At 43.1% G+C, this 26667-nt stretch overlaps 3 protein-coding genes across 10 annotated transcripts in view; all 3 read right to left on the bottom strand.

Annotated features, from left to right (window-relative positions):
- The window catches only part of LOC129098661 (myosin-10), a 49829-nt gene extending 39259 nt beyond the window's left edge, over positions 1–10570 (bottom strand). For 7 of the 8 annotated variants that reach the window (XM_054607739.1, XM_054607735.1, XM_054607737.1 and 4 more), the window contains exons 1-2: positions 10223–10567; positions 4446–4602 (exon numbers count right to left, since the gene is read on the bottom strand). In XM_054607739.1, coding sequence (XP_054463714.1) covers positions 4446–4602; positions 10223–10567 — 502 coding nt within the window. Of the gene's footprint in view, positions 1–4445; positions 4603–10222 lie in introns of all 8 variants that reach the window. The other variant, XM_054607740.1, reaches the window with a different exon arrangement.
- Positions 10571–13998: 3428 nt separating this feature from the next.
- Positions 13999–19565, bottom strand: ddx47 (DEAD (Asp-Glu-Ala-Asp) box polypeptide 47). Its single transcript, XM_054607392.1, has 12 exons — positions 19373–19565; positions 19110–19203; positions 18203–18391; positions 18042–18113; positions 17752–17870; positions 17309–17380; positions 16999–17115; positions 16516–16662; positions 15371–15508; positions 15201–15271; positions 14955–15084; positions 13999–14461 (listed from the first exon to the last, which is right to left on the bottom strand). Exons 1-12 carry the CDS (start codon positions 19502–19504, stop codon positions 14267–14269), a joined length of 1476 nt encoding a protein of 491 aa, XP_054463367.1. The 5' UTR covers positions 19505–19565; the 3' UTR covers positions 13999–14266.
- Positions 19566–20042: 477 nt separating this feature from the next.
- Positions 20043–26592, bottom strand: LOC129098656 (WW domain-binding protein 11). Its single transcript, XM_054607726.1, is given in 13 exon segments — positions 20043–21256; positions 21597–21667; positions 21669–21780; positions 22566–22847; positions 22953–23078; positions 23445–23681; positions 23822–23988; positions 24645–24778; positions 25060–25256; positions 25396–25489; positions 25589–25620; positions 25755–25841; positions 26434–26592. Coding segments are annotated over 12 exon segments (2208 nt in total). The 5' UTR covers positions 25819–25841; positions 26434–26592; the 3' UTR covers positions 20043–20564.
- Between the last annotated feature and the right edge of the window lie 75 nt (positions 26593–26667).

The following is a 26667-nucleotide window of genomic DNA, read 5'->3' on the forward strand; positions in this document are numbered from 1 at the left end:
CAAGCTTAGCCTTTTCCCCCAATATCCCCTTCAATATTAAGGCCTTCAACATTCCCTCTTCTCTCCCCCGTCTCCCCCAGCATGGCCCTCCCTCTCGTCTCTGTGTTCCAAGACATTTTCCACTTCTCTAACTGTCGTGTTTCCTCCTATATCCCCTTCTCGCTCTGCTGGTTAAGATATATTTCATATCTAGGGGTAGACTGTAGTTCATGTGTTCTTGTGAGGCAGGACTCTTACTGGAAATAAAATAAAGAATGTCACTCGTTCTGCAGGGCCGTTTGTGTTATATGAAGATATGTTTTAATACAATTCTGGTAATTTACAACCATTATACTCTTTTGCTGTGGGAACATTGGTCTGCTCTATGGCACGCATTATCAGGGGTCCAATAATCTAACTGAAAATGCTTGGCTCTTCTACAGAAAATAAGGTCAGTGAAATAGCTCCCGTCACTTTAGGATTGCCTATGTCTCTCCACAGGTAATGAAAATATGATTTAATAAAGGGTCCAGAAACAACTGTTGTTGAATATTGCACAGAAAGCAAATAACAGATCATTTACTGCACCTACAGGTCTCGTTTAATGATGTCCACACCAAGAAGACCCATGAATTACCCTGCAAGTAAAGCAAGCAAATGCAATTTGCACCCAATAAACTCGTCAACACAAAGTGTTTAGGTATAACTATATAAATAGTATGAAACGAAAGGTATACAGTGAGCAACCAATGACATGACAGTGTTGATCGGTAACAGTAAAGGTGCCAGTGTATTGGCACATACTTAAAATGTTTTTCTTAAATACTATTTTTTCTCTTTGACCAAATACGTGAAAGCTGTGCATGAATGTGGATTTACATCCTTCTCACACATCTTACAACCACATGCCTGAAGCACTTAAGCAGCGATTTCAGAAAATCTTTGCTATCCACACCCTTCTGTGAGAAATGAGCGGCTTTGCCTTCTCCTGACTGTGAAATTTCTTAAATGTTGTGCCTACAGTGCCATCTGTGTTGCTCCAAAATCTTGATCATCTTATTTAAAGAAATCCCACTGTACTATGTGCTTTTCTAATCTTTCTTTGCCAAGCTGCAAACCAAAGTCTGTCAATCAAATGTTGTCTTGCCTGTTGGAAAAGTGCGCACACGTGCATGCATGGAACCTGTGTGAGGCATTTGAAGATAGGTCTGCTGCTCTACAGAGTATGTGGTATGTGCAGAGCTATCTGTGGCATTCACCTAATGACCAGCCCTGTTAAGGCCCTGTGGTTTCTTGAGCAAGCTCAGATACAGTAACACTACTGTACAGTGCCACCTGAGTGTAAGTCTGCGTAATCCGTCCGGCAAAAACCCTTTTGGTCCGGCTAGTTGAGGGGTGAAATAAGAGAAAATGGGGACACATTGTTGTCAGGTAAACAGAGGCCTAACCATGGCAACCCTGGCTGTATCCTGACATGAAGGAGTGATGAGAAGGTGGACATTCCACACACTTGTCCTCCTGTGTTTCCCGATCAAAGGAGGAGAAGGAAGGAACAAAGCAAACTGAGACACCACAAAGCTTTCAGCAGGCCTGTGGTTTGCATTTTTCATGTTAAGTGAAAGGCGACCAAAATGCCTTCAAGGACGTGGGGAATTTTCCTCTTCAGTGTTTTCCGAACCAAAACATTTGGGTTGAAAGAAAGAAAAAAAAAGAGAAAGGAGAAGACTGAGCAAACTAGTATGCAAAGCAAAGAAAAGGATGAAAACGAGAGAGGCAAGCTGCTTTAGTCACTGAGAGAAGAAAGAAAGCAATTATAAGGATATCAGAAATAGTTTACAAAAGTTTAGGAGAGTTAAACGACGCAGCTTTTCTCACCCTGAACAGGACATTAGCCACACTAAATAGACTGAAGATGATTCAGTCAATAACACACACAAAAGCCCCTCTCTGCTGCCTCCTTAAACACTGTCACTCACCAAGTGACACCTCTATATGAGATCCCAGGGGGGAGGTTATTTCGGTTGCACACACAGATAGACACACACAGGTATCCATGGTGACGCACCCCCTGCTCAGGGTGATGGGCTGCTCGGACGACTGTGACAACTTGACGGTGACTCAGCTCGTAGAATTTAGCACAGCGTGCGATGGAAAGCTGGGACAGTGATGACCTCATTCCACAGGCTGCTCGGCCCCGGCCCCCTTGTGAGGGGACAGTGGTCCGAAAGAATGAACATTGCCGACAGGGGGGGAAGAGGGGGGTCAGGGAGAAGAATGGTGGCACAAGAGAGGTGTCCCATATCCAGGAAAACATCTCGCATTGTGATAGTAGGATGGTAGGAGTGTGTGTGTGTGATTCTGAAAGCCTTATTTATTATATAAGTTAACAAAAGAGATACAAACAGGAGGAAATGATTGATTCAGGAGAAAATTAATGACTTAATATGGTTTGGACAACATTAGCACCATATGATGCTTGAAAAATAAAGAACTTTGGGGCTTTTATCTTCACAGGAGACACACTTTGAGATCCAGAACAAAACTTTGAAAATCATTGCACTATATGTGACATGTGGTCCCCGTTTTGGCCCTGCTTCAGTCGAGGTCTCAGCTGTGTCGAGACCCAGCCTGCTGAGACCAGAGCCCAGAAAACAGGCGAAGGGCAAATAATGACAGGGAGCCTCCAGCACGCCAGTCAGACACACAAACCCCGGAGCTTTACAGCTGCAGCTGCGGAGGTCAACCAGACAATCAGGGACAATGTCACATCAAGGCTGTGTGGAGTATGTAGGGACAAATAAAAAATAAAACCCCAGCGGTAACATTGGCAAACAGGCTATTTAAAGAATCAAATCCCTTGGAAACAAAAGGGAGAAACTGGAGCTGTTGTTTCACAGCCTGACAGTGATGGCACACAGCAGAGAGGTTAGAGCTGTCTAAACACTGATAGACTGGGATAAAGATTCTGCTTATTACAGCGGTTCTTCTACATCAGAGACTCAAAGACAATTAGTAAGACCCAAAGTGGGTCACAGTCCTGTTTTTTGAGATTCTGTACTTTTTTAAAACACGTTCAAATTTTGATGATGCACAAACAATGAGGTGCAGATTGCCATCAAAACAAGTTTCATAACTCTAATACAATATACTTTATTCCCTCCCTTTCGGTCTATGACTTGACTTGTGCTTATAATAGAAACTGTAAACAGGCTAAAGCTTTGAGTATGAAACAACTGCAGTGTGTGTACAGGATGAGGACAACTCTCTATATATATATATTGTGCAGCAGGTCCAGTTAATGACAAACTAAAGGCTGACAATGGTTGAACCTGCCGTCTCTCTTCGCCTGCTCATCTGTCTCACTCCTCTCTCTCTCTGTTTGCTTCTCTCCCTTCCCTTTGTCCCAGGGCATCAGCTCTCACAGACAACCCTCTCACCACCCACGCTATCAAAATAGTATAGAGCTCAGCCTCGCCACTTGCTGCATGTTACTCTTATCTGAAACAGAGAGAGATGCTGTCGTCTCAGCGGGCAGTATATGTTTAAACTGTAGAAACCTAATTAAGACCACCGCAATAGATCATAAGGAATCCACAAGCAAATAGTATGTATTTTAGTTTGGCTCTACCAGTTTGGCTATAGGAGTATACCTGCATTATAATGTTCTTTGTGAGCAAAAACAAAATCTGGATGTACGGCTGCACAAATCTTCTGTTCTTTAATAACGACATCACTATGAATTGAACTGGTGTCTGAACATGAACTTGTGTGCTTGGAAAAAGAGTTCCAGTGGTTCAGAAAAGAAATCAGTTCATGGTTTGGAGAAAGAAACAGAAAACAGAGCCAGAGAGTTACATAAGAATAACACTTGCCAAACATATCGAAAACAAGTAACGCTTCAATCCTACACCCTTTGCCCAGCGTTTACAGCGTTGATGATGATGAACTGCCTCTTAATAGCATGCAATTACCAATCAACCAAACGACACTGGTGACACAGCTGGAAAACCTGCCAGATAGTGAGTTTTCTACTTGACCCCCTTCGATTAAAGCAGACCTTTCAGACGTAATCAATGATGTCACCTCCTCTCTGACCTTGTGACCTTTCACACACTTCCTTCACACACTAATCTCCTGGGCTATGCAGCCGAACCCCATGCTGCATGCAAGTGAGCTAAACTCCCAGCTGAATGAACACACACTTGCATAAAAAACAATTCGCCTCAGTTTCCAGCTTAACAGCACCCAACAATATGAGTCGAAATAATGTTTGTATCTCCCTGGAGAGAGATAATAATTTGAATATTCCATTATGAGCATTGAGAAACGCTATAATTAACACCATGGCCGATCATTGTGACACAAGATTTTCATAAACCTGTCAATTAAGACCAATAAATATGGCATGGAGCTTTATAAAAGCAGGATAAAAGGGTCGATCCGAGAAAAACAACTGTCCGTCATACCTTGAAGCATGCAGCGGTACGCTGACTCGGAGATGGCATAGATGTGTGGGGGCATCTCGTGCCTCTTCTTCCCTCTGTACATCTCAATGATGTTCTCTGAATAGATGGGCAGGTTCTTGTAGGGGTTGATAACCACGCAGAATAGGCCGGAGTATGTCTGTAATCAAACATACAAAACAGACAAACATGGGGAATTAATAAACAGTAAGGAACAAAGAGAGGCTGCAGCTCATCATCTGAATATCTATATATTCTAGAAATATACAAACTTATGAACAACATGCCATGGTTATTTCTCAAACCCTGCTTGAAACAGGCTAAATAAAGCCAGAATCTGAAGTGTGTATCAAAAGAAAACACTAAAAGGGAGCATGCAAGTTTCTAGCTGTTTAAATCAACAAGTCTGCATTCTATCAGTGAATCAAGACCTACCATTACCCACTTTGTAGGAGCTTACATCATCACAGCGGGCATGCAGATAGATATAGACCAGACTGATTAGAGAGTCAGACTATTAATGAAACACTGAGCAGACTCATGTCTCCTGTGCAACAACAAAAGAGCCCTAATAAGAGTCCTTATTTGAGTGTTCAAATCAAACACCGCACTGCACAATGTGAACAAAGAGTGTATGAATATGATGAAGACTCATGTTGCAAGCCAAACTTTCCGACTTGTGGTGTTGCATTTGGCTGTGTAATTAGAAGATTTCCCCCCAGAGAGTGTGTGTGGTATGAACGTTTCTCGGCGTTGCTGCAGGCTGAATGGACCAGGCAGCAAGGCGGCCAGGAATGAGTGAGAGGCCCTGGCGGGGCAGTGTTTCTCTCTCATTCTGCAGATGCTGTAGTGGCTTTGCATTTTACGATTAATTAAACGTTACTCTATAGACGGCACGGAGAAAAAGCTGCTTACTTTCATCACCGCCGTGTTAGGCTAATCCTAGATGCCTGCGCAAATGCCCATTTCTACTTACTAACTTGCTACTCAGTGCCCACTTACTAAGAGTAAACTTTTAAGGTGCTGAATTTAAAATTCAGAGCATTCATATAGCAGCAAACATCTATTTGATATGTAAAGATAAATTTGAGGCAGCTGGCTCACGGCTGGCCCCAATGTCAGAATGACAGGCCTGTTTGTTTGTGCTGTCTTCTTCTGGGACCATGCATGCACTCTACAGTGACATTATTTTACAAGGAACACTTGCACTACAAAGCCAAACCATTTGGAAAAGGAAAATTGTAAGCATTGTCTTTAAACTGTTTTGTGATGAGGTTCAAAATCTGTTCAGGATTGGTCTCTTCTTTGGACTGCCAGCATGGCTCTTGGAGTTCATAAAAAGCACATGTTCTCTACGGGCTGCAGTCTGTGATGAATGACTGAGTCTCCGTTTTTAAGGTGCTTGAAGTTTCAAGAGCTGTCTATTCTGTTATCCTGTTACTCCCAATAAATGGCATCATACCATAATAAAGTCAAGTCAGAAACAGATGGAATATTTGGAAAAACGATGTCCTGCAGTGGTTTGTTCTTATCAAAGCATCAAAGATTGTGACATCTGCTCAATAATTTAAAATACATCCAAGGCCGAGTGAGGCGCCGTGCCATGAGTGACTCAGCAGCCGAAGATTCACAAAGGGGCCCCAGAGAGCAGACAGCATACTGTAACCGTTACATTACAGCTCAGGTAGGGCCCTCAGTCAGCACTGAGCAACTGATGCTCTGTACCGCTGATACAGAAGAAAGAAATAAACGCTAAAACAAGAAGATGGGAAAGGAGAGCGAGGCAGACTGAAATGAAGAGTGGAGCAACGATCCAGCTGAGAGAGCTCCCTCAGGTCCAATCCAGCAGAGAAGCAGAGGGGCAACAAACAGGGAAGCAAGTTCTCAGCCTGTAAATTGCCTCCAACCTGAAGGGTGGAGAGAGCTCGGAGATAGATAGATAGATAGAGAGAGAGAGAGAGAGAGAGAGAGAGAGAGAGAGAGAGAGAGAGAGAGAGAGAGAGAGGGCTCTCCGAAATTCTAACTCTCCACTCTCTTTTTCCAAGTCTTATGAAAAATTGATTTCCCCCTTATCTGGAAACTGGAGCTGCTATAAGTAGAAGGTGTGTGTTCTGTTTTCTTCGGTTCTGAGACATGTTTAAGCACCGGGGCATCAGGGGAGGCTTTAGAGAGATGGCAGGACTACAGGTCCGATGTGGACTGTCCCAAGCAGCTAAAGGGTTCTAGGGGTCATTGTAATTTGCCGCATCATGTCTATATATGCATGATGGTGATGCATGAACCTGCACAGAGCGCTTAGTAGTCTCCAGAGTTGAAACGGAGCATCAGGGTTTCATTTATTTTCATTGCTTGAGAATTATAATCTCATCTCTAAAAATAACAACAGTGGTTGAATTTCACTGTGGCTTTTATCTTAGGAAAGAGGTCCCTTATTATTCCAACAATCAAATAACAATGCCGCATAATAGATCATTTAATATTTTCCACATGCTTGTTGTTGGACTGCTTTTGCATTCCTCGCAGGAATTATTGTCAAATTTCTTGCAGGATCAATGCAGCATGAGGAACATTTACTTCCACTCTTGCCAGCTAGCAGAGCATACGGCTAACTCAAAACGGCGTGCCTGGCCCGGTCCAGGAAAGAGAAGGTGATATTTCCACTGTGAAATCAGATCCAGGGGAGGGGATGCCGTGGCCTAGTAACAGCTGAGCAACACACAGGCAACAGCAGACACAACAGCCGACCCCATCTGCCATCTCTGATCAGTCGGGCAGCGTGCCAACGTGGAAAGGCCCTTCTCTGCTGCAGAGGCCTGAGAGGGCTCTCTGGGCTCACAGGCAGCCATTGATCCGTGTGGAGGAGAGGAGACCTTGACCATTCCCTTGACTGTGGTTCAGTCTAGTGATTCATAACGAAGCTTGCAAACACTTCCGACTAGGCTTTTTGAAATATGATCAATACACTGAAATGCATGGTATTAAATCACATCGACAGCAGCAGGACACCTGCTGTTCTCCAGCTCCAATAAGTGGAAAATTCTTGCTCACTGAATTTTAGAGTAGTGTGGCCAACAAAACACATACTGCAGTGCAGTTCATTGAAATGCAGTATGACTCAGTAGCATTCGAGATTCAAGTCTTACATGCTTTTGTTTGTCAAAATCATGGTGACATGAAAAGCAAACAGAATGTCAAAGGCTAATCAGAGTCCTGCAAACGTCAAGCAGATAGACAGACCACATGTGGCTTTAATTCAAACATGTAAAAGCTCTCTCCGCAGGGATGTTAGAATAAGAATGACTGTAGAAAATAGTAAAACACGTTTTGAGCAGGGAAATGATATGGAAGGTTGGATAGCCTATATCTTATAATCATCAAATATTCAAAATGTCCCAAAAAAGGTATGGCAGTATGAAATAAGATGAGGTCGAGATGCAATAAACAAACAAAGACACAAAGTCCATGTGATTATTGTCCAGGACCAGTGAGGCAGGGAAGAGGAGGGAAGCAGAGGGAGTGTGGGAAAGAGAGCAGAGCTGGTGAAGAACAGGACGGACACTGAGCAGCAGCAGAGCTGATGTGGGCGGCCGGCAGGAGACAGACAGACGGACGATCTTTTTTGCCATGGAAGAATGCTGAGGCTTTCTGACAGCTGAGGCTTATCTACCGACACAAAGGCCCGCTTGTGGCCCCGCTGGCCTGGCGTAGCCTGGCGTGTAGCATTGCGGTTAGCCTGTGATTCACCGCCTCGCAGATACCAAGCTGCTACAATAAATGAGTTGGCTCAACAGGCGGACTAACATCACACGGATGAAGGCCCTCCGATGGGCAGAGAGCCACAGAAGGAGCCACTATAGGAAAGATGAATCCCTCATAGATCAGAGGCTTACAAATGCAGTGGTGACCTTAAGGTTTTAAGTTGTTGGCCAGTAAAGGTGTTTGATTGCAAAATCACAGAAAAACCACAAGCAGAGAGAGAGAGAGCATAATCAGACAGTAGCCAATATAACTCTGATATGGCTATTTTTGTTGATAATTACTTTAATATATGTTGCTAGAGACTCATAACAGATGCTGATGACGTTATGATTCAGATATGAAGTCTTACCAACCACCTCAACTAAGAACACAGCCTGGGGGAGCCATTATATTAAGTCTGCAGTAGATGTGTCTGAGCTGGGGGGGGGTAAGTGAAATAAACTGGAAAACGTTTAACACATAGGGGGTTTCTTCTTCCAAGAGCCAGCTGAATAGGGAAATTGTCTTCCTGATACAAAACCAACACCGTCGGACACATGTTTTCAATTTCCCTCAGCCGAGGGGTAAATCAAGAAGCTCTGAAGACAGTTCTGAACCATGAAAAAAGAAGAAACTTTGACACTATGGAATGAGAGAGAAAAATGAAGAGGAGGAAACTGGGAGGACTGGCATGTCAATTCAAGGCATATGGGAAATTGTGACCTTCGCCGAAGCGTTCATGTCTGTACTCTACTATGTGACTGATGAAACACTCACCTTTCGACTTAAAGCACATACAGAACACGTAATGCATTAACACACAAAATGGGATGGACTTAATCAGAGAGACATTGACGAGGTCTCATCATGTCTTGTGAGGAGGATAAATTATAAGTGCAACATTTCCCTCTGCAGTCCCTGTCTCAGGTGATAACCAACCCACATTCTATTCCTGGAAAACGTGTCACTAAATGGGTCAAGATCACAACTAGATCATCACAGAGCAGCTACAGCTGTACTTAAATTGGATTATGGGGCCAGTGGCAATGCAGCAATACGGAAAGTTGTAAACGTTCCGATAAATGCAGATGTCTAACATATAATTAAGAAATAAGACACTTAACTGTCCATTGTGACACAGGTGAACGTAAAGGCGTGTTTGTTTTGGATTACATTTATGACCACTGATTCCAGAGCTTTACCAAACCACTCTTCGGGCTGAATACATTTAAAACTTTGGTCTTGTACTGCCATGTGAATGGGGAGAACTGAGCTTTTAAAACACTGATTTACTGTATTGTGATCTGGGTTGTAGCTACTGGCTGAAGGTTAAAACTGATGGGAAACTTTTAGACAGTGACAAATCTTCGGCATGTAAACAGTATCTTAAAATGTGGGTACAAAATTTTGAGGCTTAATAACAAAATTATATAGTAATCTTCGGACTGTCACGAAAACGAGAGAGAGAGAGAAGTCAAGCCATCTCTGTGATCAAACAAGGTCCACCAGTAGGGGTACAGAGCAGGACAAACAAACTGAAAGCAGTGGTGTTTATGGAAGAGGCCTGCCTTTGGCTTAGGTGAGAGAGAAGCTATGGGGGGAGGTAACAATCTATAACCCAGAGGCACTAGAGACAGACGATCCAGTGGCTGTGAAAGTCTGGCAATGGTTAAAAGACAAGCAAGATCTGTCACGCATACTGTGTGTGTGTGTGTGTGTGTGTGTGTGTGTGTGTGTGTGTGTGTGTGTGTGTGTGTGTGTGGTCAGAATTAATACAGCAAAAAGCTCAATGCCCTCTCTGTCCCCAAAGAAAAACTAATATTAGATCTCAATTTTGACACAAGAGTGCAAAAGACAGACGGCTTAAAGTTAAGACTAGTGTGCATACAAGCAGAAAAACTGCCCATCATTTTTTAATCATAACAGCTAGGGGTGAAATTCAATCTACAGCTGTGAGAACCAGGGGATCTGTGAGTTTAATGGTTAATCATTCCCCTGTTTGTAAAGTAAGTCTGAAAAGGATCTAGGTCCAAGTCACTCACGTAGATGAGCCCAGAGTAGTAGCGGTCCTTCAGGTTGTGCAGCACCGACGCCTCGTTCAGACAGGTGAGCTCGGCCATGTCCTCCACCTTGCTGAACTTTGGCGGGTTCATCTTCTGGATGTCATCCTTGTTGATCACAACCTTCTTGCCATTCTCAGCCAGCTCCAGCACCACCTCCTCGCCGCGCTCCTCCCGGATGCCGGCCGCCTCAAAGCCATGGCGCTCCGAGGGTATCCACACCAGCTTCTTGGCCGTCCAGTCGGCCTGCGTGGCTGGGTTGTAAACCACGGCCCGGTCCACAAACAGGTACCGCTCTGGGTCCTCTTGCCCGCTCCGATTAGACATCTTACCTAGGGGTTTACCAGAGCAACGTGGCCACCTGGAACAGACAGGGGTGCAGGGATTAGTACATTAGACATCACAGGTAGAATATGAAACATCAGAAGCCACCTGGGCGGCTGTGGCTCAGTGGAGAGCAGGGTCGTCCTCCAATCAGAGGATCGGCGGTTCGATCCCTGGCTCCGGCAGTCCATGTCGATGTGTCCTTGGGCAAGACACTTAACCCTGAGTTGCTCCCGAAGGCTGTGCCATCGGTGTATGAATGGGTGTGAATGATTAGAGAGACCCTGATGGGCAGGTGGCACCTTGCATGGTAGCTCCTGTCATCAGTGTATGAATGGGTGTGAATGGGTGAATGATTAGTAATGTAAAAGCGCTTTGAGTGGTCGGAAGACTAGAAAAGCGCTATACAAGTACAGTCCATTTACCATTTACCTCATGTGCCCTTAAAAGCTCTTTGTGCACTCAGTGGAATTCTGATTGCCTTATGTAACTACACTGTATTATGCATGTTAACTAAGTAACTGTATGAACAATCACTGTGGCTGTGGCACATGAGGTAGAGCGCTTGTCCCGTAACCACAAGGTTGGTGGTTCAAACCCCTCTACCGGCAACATGCCGAGGTGTCCTTGAGCAAGACACCTAACCCCAAGTTGCTCCCCGGGCGCTTCATTGCAGCCCACTGCTCCTCCGGGATGGGTTAAATGCAGTTGTGGGACTAATAAAGGCTTAATTATTATTATAACAAACATCATTCCGTGTGATGAAGGGATGCATGACGATATAATAAATATAATAAATATCCTGATGTGACAAAGTAGCAAAGGCACAGGACACAGTGAGAAGGGGATGCCATATGACACCAGCTCAGAGCATGACTGGTGCTTTTACACTGACACAAAGTCAAAGTTAGACTTCACTTTAGAACCAGGTGTTTGTGTCTGACTGGATGCAGAATGCGCATACTGCGTAGGCTCCACTGCTCTCAGCAGATGAGACGGGACGGAGCGACGTCTTCTTCTAGGAATCTTATATAGTATAGTAAAATAATCCCGTCGTTCAGATGGGCGACAACCTGCGCTCGTCTAAACCGATGGAGCTGATATATAAACAGATAATATGACATTGGCTCGTCCCCAAAAAGCACAGAACGAACGGAAGCCCGCAGGGAGGAAAGTTACATATATTATTAATACTATCTACAGCAATGTTTAACGCAAATAAAAGTGTCCAGTTACTCAGAGAGCAAGCTTGACACAGCTAAATATCACTAATGATTTTTTATCTATTAAGGGGTTTCATTGTTACCCTTTCATCTAACATGGGTTAGAAAAGGAGCCAGAAAGGTTCCTCACATTTAAAAGTGGATTCTTAACTCACTGCCTAATGTTACCCAACTAATGACCACCGTCAGAGTCAAACTAAGTTCCAGAGAGACCTCCATCCTAAAGGCTGCTCCACTCACCCACAGTGAGTATTATTATTATATTATATTATATTCCTTTATTGACACAGACAATAAATACACATACTATACAACTACACAGACAATAATACACATACTATACAACTACACAGACAATAAATACACATACTATACAACTACACAGACAATAAATACACATACTATACAACTACACAGACAATAAATACACATACTATACAACTACACAGACAATAAATACACATACTATACAACTACACAGACAATAAATACACATACTATACAACTACACAGACAATAAATACACATACTATACAACTACACAGACAATAAATACACATACTATACAACTGTGGATATACTGTACATTTTTTATTTGTATTCTTATTTTTTATTTTATTCTATTTTTATTTTATTGTATAATATGTGTATTTATTATCTGTTTCTGTGTAGTTGAGCTACTGCAACACTTGAATTTCCCCCATGGGGATCAATAAAGGAATATAATTAATTACTATACAACTACACAGACAATAACTACACATACTGCGGTTAATAACATGTCACTTACCTGGTTTTATCTTTAAGTCAGCGAGGCAGTAGTCCTGTCCTGTTCACCGAGCAGTCCAATGTATCTCTCTCTGCGTGCAACCAGCAGCTCCACACGGCTGAATGAGGAGCTTCGGTCTGCACCACATGCACCACATGCACCACCCACATGCACAACACCACCTCTCCACCGGGGCCCCTCCTCACCGGAGGGACTGGACCACAGAGTGACCATGCAGCTCCATACGCCACACCGTGACGGCCTCGGAGATGACTCACCAGAGTGTGTGTCACGATTGTTTTTAGGAGGACATAGTGCTTCAGTAAACCCTTTTTAAAAATCTATTCCGAAAATATCCATGCATCCACTCAGGGGCGCCGAAAAGGGGGGGTAAAGGAGACGGATTCTAGGGGCCCATGATGGAGGGGGGCCCAGAGAGGCCCCTAATGATGATGAAATTATAATACAGAAAAAATAATGAGCTTTTGGTGAGAAGAGTTGAGCAAGGACCAGTGATTGAAAGGTTGCAAAAGGAAGCTTGACTCAGTCGGCAACGTTATATTATATATATATTTGCCATTCTTTCATATATTAAGTTCTACTTAAATGATGAGAAATCATATATGGCCATTTTGTATTCTGATGGCGTTTTTGTTTTTGCTGAGATTTTTTTCTCTCCACTGATTATAATTGCTATTTTTTCATGGAAGAGTTTATTTCCAATTTAAGAATCAGTGGTGCAGCAAATAAATGACTCAAAATGAATTCCATTGTATTCAGAGTGCTCAGTTCTTCCCCTACTGTACATGTCAACTGTCATGCTGTTCTTCTTTCACAAATATGGTAATGATAGTCAAAAATACCATTAAAATGCATAATTGTATGTAAAATAGCATCAAAAAATTTTGCCGCTGTGTTGGGGGCCCTGTAAAGATTCTTTTCATGGGGCCCAAAATCCCTAGCGGCGCCCCTGCATCCACTGGATGCAGCTCAGAGACAATTGGGCTTTCACTTTGCAATCCTTCTCTCCCCCTCTCCCATCATTGGCTGGGAGAAACCAAACCAATGACACTCATGCAATAACAATCGATATTGCAACTGTTCTTACCTGCATTACAAGTAAGTTACTAATTAAGTACCTCGGGTCGGTGGTTCGATACCCGGTGGTTCGATACCCGGCAGTCGATGTGTCCTTGGGCAAGACACTTAACCCCAAGTTGCTCCTGAAGGCCATCGGTGTGGACTGGATGATGAATGTTAGTTAGAGTCTGATGGTGGCACCTTGATGGTAGCCTGTCATCAGTGTGTGAATGGGTGAATGATATGTAACATACTACTGACTGTAAGTCGCTTTGGAGAAAAGCCTCTGCTAAATGACTGTAATGTAATGTAATGTACCTTACACGTCTTCATTCTTTATTAAAGAAAATAACTTTTCTTAAAGAAATACACGTTGAAAGCCACAAGAGCAGCAAAAACAAAACAAAAAAAGTCTCACACAAATACAACATTCTACCACAAACAAAAGCTTTGTATTTTACAGTGTTTTTTATTACAAATTGGGGGTGGGGGGAGATGGTTTCTGTAATTAAATAGCTTCTATACGAAATGATGGGAAATATGCGGTCGTCTTTATCAAGTTTTACATCAAAAACAAAAATAAGGTATTGTATTGTTATGGTTATGTACATTCAGTTTATGTAGGAGGCTTCAGCGTCCTCCCCTCCAGGCTGCTCCACCCCTCTTCTTCATCCCACCTCTCTCTCCTCCTCCACCTCCTCCTCTGTCGCCTCCTCCTCCTCCTCCTCTCACTTTCTTCCTCACACCGCTTGCTTGTTCTGTGTCATCCTGGTCTCCATCTCCTCCTCTGGGTCTTTTCTTTTTCTCACCTTGCTCCTTCATTTCCTGAGGAAAGACAAGTTTTTTTTTCATGACTTGAATTTTATTTTGGGTGTTTTTTATTCAATATACAATCCAGATATGATGTTCAACCTTAAGTGTCCTTTCACAATCTTTTTTTCCCACCCAGATGTACCCTCACAGCAGTGTAAGATTAACAGAAGTATCCAATCATCAACACCACCGATCATGTTCAACATGTGTTGATTTGAACTGACTTTATTAAATATACAGAAGTGGTTATATTTTTACAATATTTCATTCCTCTAGACATCCATATCCCTCTTATCTTTTTAAAATAGTCAACAGGTCGTTAGATGAGGCAATCCTTGAGTCTATTCCTCACAATATAGAATATTCTATTTGTCTCTTTGAGAGGACATTCAACTTATTTGGACCGTAATTCACACTTTTTTTTCTCCATACTCTATGCTTTAAACAAGTGGTTTTGCATGTTTGTGGGGACATTTGAAACACATTCAGAGGAGTGATGACTTACCAGCCTGGCAAATCTCTGGGCCTCGCTCACCCTCTCCACCAACATCATCACTTCATCCTCCTGCGTAGGAAAGGCAGGAAGCTTCTTCCCAATCAGGGTTTCAATTCGCTGGAAAAGCTCCACATCATATCTAAAAAGGTAACAGAATGTGTCAGTTTGAAGCAGTCAAAAGGTTTTTTTTCAAACTAATAAGATATCATGATATTAAAAAGGAAGTGTGGCCACTGGTGAGTAGGAAGTTCTTACTGAGTGACAAAAGTGATGGATTTCCCAGACCGCCCTGCTCTGGCTGTTCGTCCCACTCTATGGATGTAGTCCTATGAGGGCAGACAGATCCAAAGATCCATTCAAAATCAACTCAAAATCATGAAATCAAACAAACAAGCTGTCAGTGCTGAACATCAGCACTTACATACCTTGGAGTGGGTGGGGATGTCGTAGTTGATGACGCAGTCAACGTGAGGAATGTCCAGTCCTCTGGACGCCACGTCGGTCGCCAGCAGCACCGATCGAGACTTGGACTTGAACTTGTTTAGCGCTCCAAGACGTTTGTTCTGACCAACAGATGAGAAAGATCAAGAGAGTAAACTTGGCATCGTTTTAAATGTTTCCTCAGAAAGCTTATTGCAGTATTTGAGAGCATATGTATGCGCCATATAAATAATGTAGTTTGTAGATTTGAATTAAATCAAATGAACAACTAGAATCATCGCCTCACGGTTGCATGCCTCCGCCAACCAATCATGTTCCAGTTAACATCCACGTCCGTTCAAAATGTCAAAACATCATAATTTTATCCTATCAGACATTTGAGTGAGGACCTATTGACATTGACAGAAAAAAAACAAACTTGCATAGAACTGTGCTTTAAAGTTGCTGTGTATGACACAAAACCAGAAGAGGGCGCTGTTCAAAAAGCCAAAATAGAGCCAAAGCTATCAGAGAATGTCTAATATGAGGAGAACTGGCACTTTAGTTCTTAACAAGAAAAAGAAAAAAACAAACTTTGCCGTATGGTTTGGCTGTGCCAGCATTCACATAGAACTCTGTGCTTTAAAGTCAGATTTGGTGGGGGAAGTTGCATTGCTGTATGACACAAAACCAGAAGAGGGCGCTGTTCAAAAAGCCAAAATAGAGCCAAAGCTATTCAACATTCATACAATGGCTGAAAAAGAATGAGTAAAGGGCTGGCGTTTGTCTTTGTCAGTAATAATCTCTATAGTGGCAGAACATGCAAATGCAGTTTTAAAAAATGCTTCAAACATGGCTCATCACTTTATGGTAAACATGATTTGACGGTGACAATAATCAGTTGATGTTTTGGTTAAATAAAGGACTTTTCATTGTTAAAAAATGAAAGTTCTACACAGAGCATGCAAACAGATACTCGTGCAACACTGTCCCTCTGTTGTCAAACCATGGCATCACATTACATTCATGTTAATGAGGACAAATGTTTGCATGGATTCATCTGAGTGAGACAAAAGGCCAGGTGTGTGTGTGTGTGTGTGTGTGTGTGTGTGTGTGTGTGTGTGTGTGTGTGTGTTGTCTGAAGGTCTACCTGACCCATCTGGCCGTGAAGAGGGATGGCAGTGATGCCGAGGTTCCTTAACAACAGCGCCACCCGCTGGGCATTGTTACATGTGCTGCAGAAAATCATAAACGAGTTGCCAGCCAACTCGTTCAGGATGGACACCAGGTAACAGTCCTACCAAGAAACAAACACGCAAGCACCAAAATGTGTCAGAAACTTTAATAACACACCATTATAACATGATTGTGGTGTTCAGAGTATGGACAGCTTGCAGCAAGTGGTTTACCGTGTGATGTGTGGCTGTGCTGTGTGACTGTGATGTGTGACTCTGATGTTACTGTGATGAGACTGTGATGTGACTGATGTGACTGTGATGAGACTGTGATGTGTGACTGTGATGAGACTGTGGTGTGTGACTGTGATGAGTGACTGTGATGTTACTGTGATGAGACTGATCTGTGACTCTGATGTGTGACTGATGTGTGACTGTGCTGTGTGACTGTGCCGTACCTTGTACTTCGATGGTATGAAAACGTAATATTGCTGTAGTTTGTCTACGGTAGAGTATTTGGTCGACACCGCACACTTCACAGGATCTTTCAGAGCTGCTCTCTGTAGCTTCTGGACCTGTAACCAAATGAAAGAATGTCGTCAGTGCAAAAGAAGAAGCTTGCTGCTCTACAAGTGGCAAAATTCTCTGGTGTCATGCCAGTTCATTCGATTCCCTGGAAAACCTGCAGCACTGATAACCAGTAACACAGATCAAAGCAGAACAATAAAAACTACGGATGCTGCTCCGTATTGATCAGCATTTTTCTACCTTTTTGGTCATGGTGGCAGAGAACAAGTAGGTGTGCCTCTCTCTGGGAATCACCTTCAAGATTTTATCCACCTGGCGAAAGAAATAAAACATATTTAAAAGGAACTTTAATAATCTCATCATGGCTGGAATCTTCCGCCAACGAGTCAAGTTGCAGTTTACGTCCACATTTGTTCAAAGTGTAATTATTTTATCCTATTAGACATTTGTGTGAAATTGTCATAATTAGCAGTCTTGAGTTGGCAAAAAATGTGTCTTGTGGGGTCACAGGACGGCATTCCCGAGATATCACACTCACGAGAATGGTCAGATGAATGGACAACGGGAAAACATAATGACAATGCCTTTTTTTTGTGATGTTAAAGTTAAATTGAGTGATTATGTTCCTTCATACTAAAGCAAAATTCATGGAGGAAACTGCTGCACTGACATCAATAACTCACCTCAGTCTCAAAGTCCATGTTGAGGATTCTGTCTGCTTCGTCCATGACCAGGAACTTCAGAGCTCGTAGGGAGAAGCCCTTTGTGTTCTCCATGTGGTCAATCAACCGACCAGGTGTGGCTGTAACATATTTAGTTCACTTCGTCACATTTATGCAAAAAATTTGTTCTTAGAATTGTTGAATGTGACAACCAGCACATCAGTGCAACACTGGCCAATACACACAAATGCAGAGGATCATGGATTCACAGTTGATGTGATAGTTTAAAAGTGTGTGACTTTTGTTCTTACCAATAACAATGTGTGGTTTTTTTGCCAACACCAATGACTGGGACATCATATCGATTCCTCCAACTATGACAGCTGCGACAGAAAAAGGTTTTAGGAACAGATCCATAGAAAGTAATCTGCAGTATTGCAAAACCAGTTATTAACCATGAATGGACACTCACCACACTTTACACCAATGCTGGAGCCCAGGGCCTCAAACTGCTCGGAGATCTGAAATGCCAGCTCCCTGGTGGGGGTGAGGACAAGGGTGTGGAGCCTCTGGGGTGAACCCAGCAGTGACTGCAGGATGGGCAGAGCAAAGGCACCCGTCTTTCCTGAGCCGGTCTCTGCCAGGCCGATAATATCTTTCCCTGCAGGTACAGACAAATGTTATAGAAGTTATGTGTATTGAGCAGTGGAGGAAAGTCAATATGCATAATTAAGGACTGTACTTTTGTACAAGTACCTGCCCTTTAGTCGAGAATTCCCATATATTTTCCCCTTTCCAATTCTACTCCATTACTTTTCAGGGAGACATACTGTTCTTTTTTATTATTCACACATTGATTTGGGAGGTAGCATTGTGAACGCAGTACTTTCACTTTTAAAAAGGAGTACTTATACACTAAGGTATTGGTGCTTTTACTTATGTAACCGAACCGGGGGAGGCTGTGGCGTAGTGGAGAGCAAGGTAGTTCTCCAATCAGAGGGTCGGTGGTTCAATACCCGGCTTCGGCAGTCGATGTGTCCTTGGGCAAGACACTTAACCCCAAGTTGCTCCTGAAGGCCATCGGTGTGGACTGGATGATGAATGTTAGTTAGAGTCTGATGGTGGCACCTTGATGGTAGCCTGTCATCAGTGTGTGAATGGGTGAATGATATGTAACATACTACTGACTGTAAGTCGCTTTGGAGAAAAGCGTCTGCTAAATGACTGTAATGTAATGTAATGTAATGTAATCTGAGTACTTTGTCCACCACTGGTTTTGAGGGGTTGAGTACGGTTGAAGCACAAAGAACAGAGTGTCACTGGTAGCAACCTTTTCTGAGGGATACCTCAGGCAGAAAGAGGCTACTGTGGTCACTCACCTTGCAGGGCTAGAGGAATGGCTTCTATCTGAATCTTTGTTGGAGTCTTCCATCCCAGCTGCTCACACGACTCACAGAGAACCTCAGTAACACCCTGTGGACGGCAAAGACCCACAATGTTTTTGCTAACAAATGACAACGACGTCAGATAACAGACATACACGATAAGTGCAGTTGCTGCTAGCTTAGCTTAGCTAGCACAAACTGATATTTTTGTTGCTACAAATGGCGTCTCCTCCTCGCTCTCTCTGAGATAAACTTACCAAATCCTTGAAGGTCTTCACTGCCTCCTCGTTTTCACCGCTATCAAGACGACTGTTAACATCATCAATACTCGAACCTTGGAGTGTTTCATCTGTGTTTGGCTTCACGCTTTCCTCAACCTCGTCCGCCATGCTTTTCGCCCCAACGTGTCGTCACCGCCGGAATGAGCACATGTGGAAATCCGAGTTCAAGCCGCACTGCATGATGGGATTTGTTGTTCTTACACACACCTACGCAAATACACAGAAGTCACCACAAAATGATCAGGAATAATAAATTGTGGACTGGTGGAATTGAGGGAAATCTTTCCCAGATATAAAGCATTAAGACAAGAATGTTATAAAGACGGAAAAAAAAGGTGGCATTTAATGATGCTTTTAAAATCTTGTTCAAGCTTTCATGAGGTGTTTAAGAATGTAATGTTTTAATTTAAATGTCGATTGATTGAATAAAAAAATGTAATAATAAAGGATACAAAATATTCCTCGTCTTTAATAAATTATTATACCTGTGTCTTGGTGTCTTCGTATTATATTGTATTTATATGTTGTTGTTTTTTATTTTTTAAATGTACTCATATGTCAGAAATAAAGTTGAATATTTATAATTATTTCATCCATGCGTTGCTTATATTGTCTAATAAATCACATCACTATGAAGCATGAGGTAAAAAGTATTTATTTCGCTGCAGATCAAATAGTTTCAGACATGTATTTTGTCAGTGGTTGACAAACATTCCACACTTTTGTTTCTATGTCCAACATGTTTCGGAGATAAAATAATCATACAAAATGCTTTTTCTGGTCATGGCAAAACAACAAACAGTTGGCCGGAAGAAAATGCCAGTTGTAGGAAAAAAAATAACATACTAGAGGACAAAAAAGCACAGGTAGTCTCCGGCAGACAATGTTTTCATAGCAGAGGATAGTGTTCTTTTTATGAATTGGGTCTTAATAGCAAACAATTTAAATGTTACTAACTTCACGTATAATCAGATTTCTTATCAAACAAATTCACACACTTTTTGATACAACAAATAAGAATCCTAATCAAAATTAAGATGAGCCTGGCTTTCCTTGTTTTACTGAAAATAAACTAATCTAGCAGACTGCCTACCACTAGGACTCTGCACAGAAAACAAATACACCTTTGAACCCAACTGAACATCCGCCCCAAATACCCTCACAAGTCTCAGAGGAGTCCCTCCATCTCCCTCATAAAGGCTTCATACATCTGGTCTTTAGTCTTCATGTTGGACTGAGACACAGCACCCATCTGGACATGGTGGACCAAGCCCATCGTAGCAGCTGTTGACTGCTGTTTCTGCCCATGTCCACCTCCCATGCCGTCATCTCCCCTCCTTCCTCCACCTCCTTTCTCCAGAGGCCCAGCTGATGCCCCGTGCATCGGCCCGCTCTTGTCTCTGCGCACCCTCAGTGCCGTGGGCACAAATCGGGTGACCTCTGTCTTTGGATTGATAATCTGAGGTTTGGCAGAGATGGTGGCCCCACCGGAACCAGCACCCGCAGCCAGGCCGCCTCCAGCTGCCGCGACCGAGGTGATGTTGGGTCGCTTTTCGATGGTGGCTGCGTGGTGGTGGCCGGGGGGGTTGTTGCCAGGATTGTTGCCCGTGGGGGCAGCAGCTGTCCCCGGGGGAGGAGGCATCTGCATGACACCCGGTCGCATGGGCATAGGCATGGGCATGGAAGGGGGCGGCATGTTGCCCTGCGAACCATCCTGGTTGGAGCCTGAGCCTTTCTGTCGCTGGACAATGTTGGGAGGAGCACTGAGCACGTTGGTGTTGAGAGGTGGTGGAAAGAGGGAGAGTGGTGGGGCAAGTGGACGCGGGGGCCCTCCTGCTCTTGGGGGAGGAGGTGGGATACCTGAGAAAAAGACACAAAGTGTATTTTAATGGGAAATGTATGACATTCTTCTTCCACTTAACAGATTTGAAACATGTAGAATGCTTACACAGCATATTTAATGATGTATAGAAGTCTATTTTTTTCTGCCTTAGTTTGAGTTTCACTGCAGCTGAGCAGTGATGGCACATTAAATAAATATACATTTTCTTGTGTCACATTTATCCAACATGTGGTTATGTACACACAATTGTACACAGCATAAACACACTCAGTTTACATTTGGATTGAAAGTACTACATAAATGTGCATGCACACACAGATGTGTGCCTTCATACACTGTATGCACACATATGCCTACCTGGTGGTGCAGGGAGTGGGAGTCTGGGAGGGGGTCCTCGTGGTGGGGGGCCTGGGGGAGGCCAGGAGGGGGCCTGGTGGGGGGCCTGGGGGCCGACCTGGCGGAGGTCCAGGAGGCAGAAGACGAGGCATTGGACCCCTCATGCCTCCAGGCATACCAGGAGGCCTCAGGAACGGAGGAGCACCTAAAGACAGAATATATCAGGTAAAGCAGTGTTTCCCAAACTTTTATTCTTGGGACCCAGTTTTTAGAAATGACAAACCTTTGTGACCCAATTCATTATAGGCCTTATCTTTTAATTGTGAGAACATTGAATTTGTCCGTAAATAAACAGACGTGACCATTTGTAGATTATCCTGAAAAGTAAAACCGTCCATTTTGGATAAATCACAACTTTGTTTTATGTAAGGATGTATTTTCATGTCATTAATTTTTCCTATATAAGGAAACATATCTTAAAAAGGGTGTGTTTATTGGCTTTTTTATTTTTTACAATTAACACTTGAAATGATGAAGACACTTGCTAAATGACAACGTAGTACAAAATGGGAACCATACTTTGGTGATACAGCGGGTTTCTCATCTAGAGATTCAGTGTGTCGCCTATCTTTTGGTGGGATATGCATGGTACAGAAACAATAGACCGTGAAAATGGTCTGTTGAGGGCTGGCAGGAGCATCAATGGCCGTAGCAGCAGGCTGTCTGTGTGGACACCACAAGTGCACAAGCTGAAGCAGTTCACCCACTGCAACCGTGCTGCTCACACAGGCTGAGGTTCAGGAAGAAAAGGAAATGTGGTAGCCTCTACGTAACCATAGACATTACAAACTATGTGGGAATGACATAGTTCATCGGGTGTTGTATCTCCCCTGTACCTGTGTGTGTGCTTAAACCGGTGTCGTGGCCAAATGTGACACCGGTGACGTTGATGAAACGTTAGTATTCCAGCTAATAAATGTTGAAACTAACCTGGTGGTGGGCCTGGGGGCGGGCCAGAGGGTGGACCAGGAGGCCTCATAGGAGGAGCTGGGGGTGGACCCAGTGGTGGAGGCCCAGTCATTGGTGGACCTTGCATGTGTGGAGGCCCTTGCTGTCCCACTGGCCCAGCAGGAGGGGGTAGACGCTGATTAGCCATGAGGTGGGGCGGGTTTTCTCCTGGTGGTCCCCTGTCCTCGATGTCTGAGCTGTCCGATTCATCTGTGTACTCCTCCTCTACCTCTTCTTCTTCTTCGTCTTCAGGAACTGACTGACCTGGAGACAAAAAAATTTAAAAGTCAGAACCGTGTCATCAGAAATAGAAATTAAAGTATGTTAGTTTAGCAAGTTTGGAGCCAAGACACTGGTAAAATACAGTACCTGCCATCCTCAACATCATAGCCTGCAGCGGGGTAATGGCCTTGGTCTTCTTCACCACCCTCTTTTTCTTCTTCTTTCCATCACGGAGTGCCTCTGGAGGCATGTCAGCGAATCGTACACTGCGACCTGTGTTATAAAACATTAAAACATTTATTAAAAAGGAATACATTTTGGTGTAAGAATACAATTTCTAATCTATATCATTTTTCTGAAAATGTTTTGACTGTTTGAGCATTGCAGATGGCCACCACATCTCCCAGAAAGAAAATAAAAACATGAAAACATATACTCTATCACCTTCAGTGCTTTTGACAAAAACAAAAAGGCACAAATCTTTTGTAATAACTCAAATTACAACTGATTATTTGGTAAATAGACCTGCTCATTTCTTAAAACTGTTGTGACAATAGTCCAATTTTGCTACATTTACATAAACTCTATATAATAAATACAGAAAAATCTATAATAATGTATTATTTTTGATACACTTACCAGCATGTCTTTCATTTCTGTCTCTATCCTCCTCCCTTTCCCTCTCCTCATCGATCCTGTCCACACTCATTCTGAGGTCGCCCTCTCCTCCTTCATCTCTCTCATCTTCACTGTCCTCCTCGGAGTCGCTTTCGTCGTCGTCCACATCATCCCGATCCCTGTCACTCTCACTGCCACTGTCACGATCTCTCCCCAACTCCATCGGAGAGTCCTTTTCTAAACCAGGAATGGAAGGCTCTGTTCAGGAAAAAAAAAAAAAAGAGTAAGGGCAACCAATAGAAATGTGAGCAGCAACACAATTCCGAAAGCAAAGCTTTATACATATTTAAAGGAAAACTTGCCTATAGACATTTTGTCATTAAAGGGTTGTGCGTTACCTGTGTCTGTGCCGTAAGCTCGTCGAGCAGGAATACCGTACAGTGCCAGGACCTGTGGAGGTGGGGGCCCAGGTGGGGGTCCAGGGGGCTTCTTCCCTGGAGGTAAGCGTGGCACACCTGGAACTGTTGCCAAAATGGGTCCAGAAGATGCCGACAGAGGTCCTTTACTGAGGATACAAAAAACAGAATTCTCACAAAAAAAGTATTACCTCAGTGGCACAGTAATACTCAGCAGCGTCATATACTGAGTATACCCAGACACCTCTAATACTGTGTGCACCATAGACCTTATATAAGAGGTGGACGTTGTCATCGTGATGTCAAGAATTGGTTTGTGGAGTGCCCCTTTGAAACATTGAGTTTGGCGATTTCGCCGTCGCCATTTTTCATTACGGCCGTCGCCATGTTGTTTTCTTTGCAACCAATAAACAGAAGTTACCATATCTGGAATGCGGTGGACTGACGTAGAGACGCCGTATACGGCAATCACAATAAGCCCGCCAAAGGCATACCCAGCTTTATGGTATATTTTACTCTAAACTGGACCATAATTAACTAAATGAACGTCATGCTGTAATGAAGAAGACTTGAAACTAACTATTAAGAACATAAACTCATGTTCAAAATGTTTACTGAGGTAATAAATCAAGTGAGAAGTGGGTTCATTTTCTCATAGATTTCTATACAATCAGACTTATTTTGCAACCAGAGGAGTTGCCGCCTGCTCGTCAAGAGACAGAATGCAAGTTTGAATACACTTCCGCATTGGCTTCACTCTGCAGAACCGGAGGTTGCCGCCTGGTATGAACATGTTAATAACTACCCAAAAGTGGTGTTCTTCTTCAGTATGGAGGGGGGCTGGGCTCCTGGTAGTGGGATATCCTGGATGTGGATATTGGAGGGTGCATGAGGCATATCTGGTAAAGGGATACTGTCAACCTCCACTGACTCTGCATTCTGAAAAAGAGGACATAAAGCACATGATAGTAAATAAGAGTCATCACAAAGCCAAAGCAATATAAAGCGACTAGAATATGAAGTGTTGGAGCTCAACATACTGTGTACAAATTTCAGCAAATGAAACAGAAGACACAATAGTGCTGGTTCTTCCCAATGAGTTAAGATTGATAAAAATCTATATCCTACTATTAAGCTGTATGCCTGCAAGCACAATAATTTCCCTATTGATATTGTAACACAGCAAATGTTTTTAGTTTTTTTTTTTTACATAAACCCACCTTGACTGAATCAAAATAAAGGGCCAGCTGCCCGCGTTTGGTCTCATAGTCCAACTCAAGTTTGCGTAGCTCCTTGTAGGTGTCGGGATTCTCTCTCTCGTAGAGACGGACAATGCGCTCAAATGTCTCGCGGAGCTTCTTCCTCTTGTCCCTTAGCACTTTCTCATTCAGCAAGGGCTGCTGGACTGGGTTGAACTCTGTTGAAGGCGTAACATAAAAGTTTAATATTTTAATGGTAGCAGCAACTTTAGAAAACGTTGATCTTTGGTTAAGGACTTAAGGACAGTAAACATATGTACAGACACATAAAAGGCAGTACAAATTAAGCCCCCTCACCCATCTCATCCAGCTTCTCCATGTCTTTAATGATCTGTCTGGGGTCCTTCATCTTCAGCACCGCAGCTCTCACCATCATTCTCTGCTTTTTGTTCTATCAGGAATATTTACAAATGAGCAACATTTGATTAACACAATAACACCACTGAGAAAGAGAACATTGAAAGTGAATATGTTTAAATACCACTCGTACCTTTTTCAACTCCCTTTTCCTGGCCTCCTTTCCTGTAAGAGAGGGCGAAAACAAGGGTACACTAGTTATTGTTCTGGCCCTTGAAAGCAATAAATCCATCATTCTACAAGTGTTAACCAGCAGGCTGGTTTGAAGAAATCATCTGTTGGTTATGGTCGGTACTTACTGGCCTGGTCGGTGGGGTTCATAAACTTCCCACTCTTGGTGGAGGAGGTTGAACGTCGCCCCATTGTGCCGGTATGTCTCCTTCACCCTGCCAAGTAATAAAATTACAGCAATTATGACATGTAAAAAATAAAATTAACCACCTGTGGTTGCTGAGAGACTATACACAAGTTCAGCTTATATTTTACACTTCACAATCAATGCAATGATGACCCTGGCAGATGTTTCAGAGCATCTTTGAGAGGATGGTCCCTTCCATTTAACTTCGTTTACTACAACTAATGACATGCTCGTTACCTATACATGCATTTAATTGACATTGTAATAGTATAATTAGTAAAAATGTTATTTAAATGTAAATATAACATTATTAAGAAAAATAAACACTTATTGAGTAACGTTAATTATGATGCTTAGCCAACGTTAGTTAAACATCTCTCTGTGTGTGTGTGTGTGTGTGTGTGTGTGTGTGTGTGTGTGTGTGTGTGTGTGTGTGTGTGTGTGTTCAATTCAGTTCAATGTAATATGTGATGGATATCTAACAGTTGTATCTTCTAATAGCGGGCCATGCAGCATTTGGCTGGCGGATGCTAACATGCTAACGTCCACTGTTGACGTTAGCTCGCAGCTAGGGCCGCGTTAGCATCGACAGCAGCAAAGGAGGCCAAATTTAACTTTACCTTTTTATTCCAGTAAATCCCGCAGAGCGTAAGGCCCCTACACACGCACCCAAACACTAAAGTTGGACGTGTGGTGTAACGTTGCGCTATGAATGAGAAATCAAAAAGCCTTCAGGAATGAATGCATGCAAGGACCGCTTCAGCCGGCCGCCATGTTTACTGCCGAGCCAGACCGGAAGCGGCTAATGTGACGTCATCGGAAAGGTCGCCGTGGTTCTCTTTTTTTTTTTTTTT

The sequence above is a fragment of the Anoplopoma fimbria genome, chromosome 11 (assembly GCF_027596085.1).
Source record: "Anoplopoma fimbria isolate UVic2021 breed Golden Eagle Sablefish chromosome 11, Afim_UVic_2022, whole genome shotgun sequence".
In the NCBI taxonomy this organism is placed as follows: Eukaryota; Metazoa; Chordata; class Actinopteri; order Perciformes; family Anoplopomatidae; genus Anoplopoma; species Anoplopoma fimbria.

What these genes read in the sequence shown, in the direction of transcription:
- ddx47 (XM_054607392.1), bottom strand. Translation starts at nt 19,504, where the DNA reads ATGGCGGACGAGGTTGAGGAAAGCGTGAAGCCAAACACAGATGAAACA. An exon ending in CAGCATTGGTGTAAAGTGTG is followed by an intron (nt 18,114 to 18,202) that starts GTGAGTGTCCAT and finishes TTTCTGTCGCAG; the next exon opens with CTGTCATAGTTGGAGGAATC. An exon ending in CTGCCACCATGACCAAAAAG is followed by an intron (nt 17,116 to 17,308) that starts GTAGAAAAATGC and finishes ATTTGGTTACAG; the next exon opens with GTCCAGAAGCTACAGAGAGC.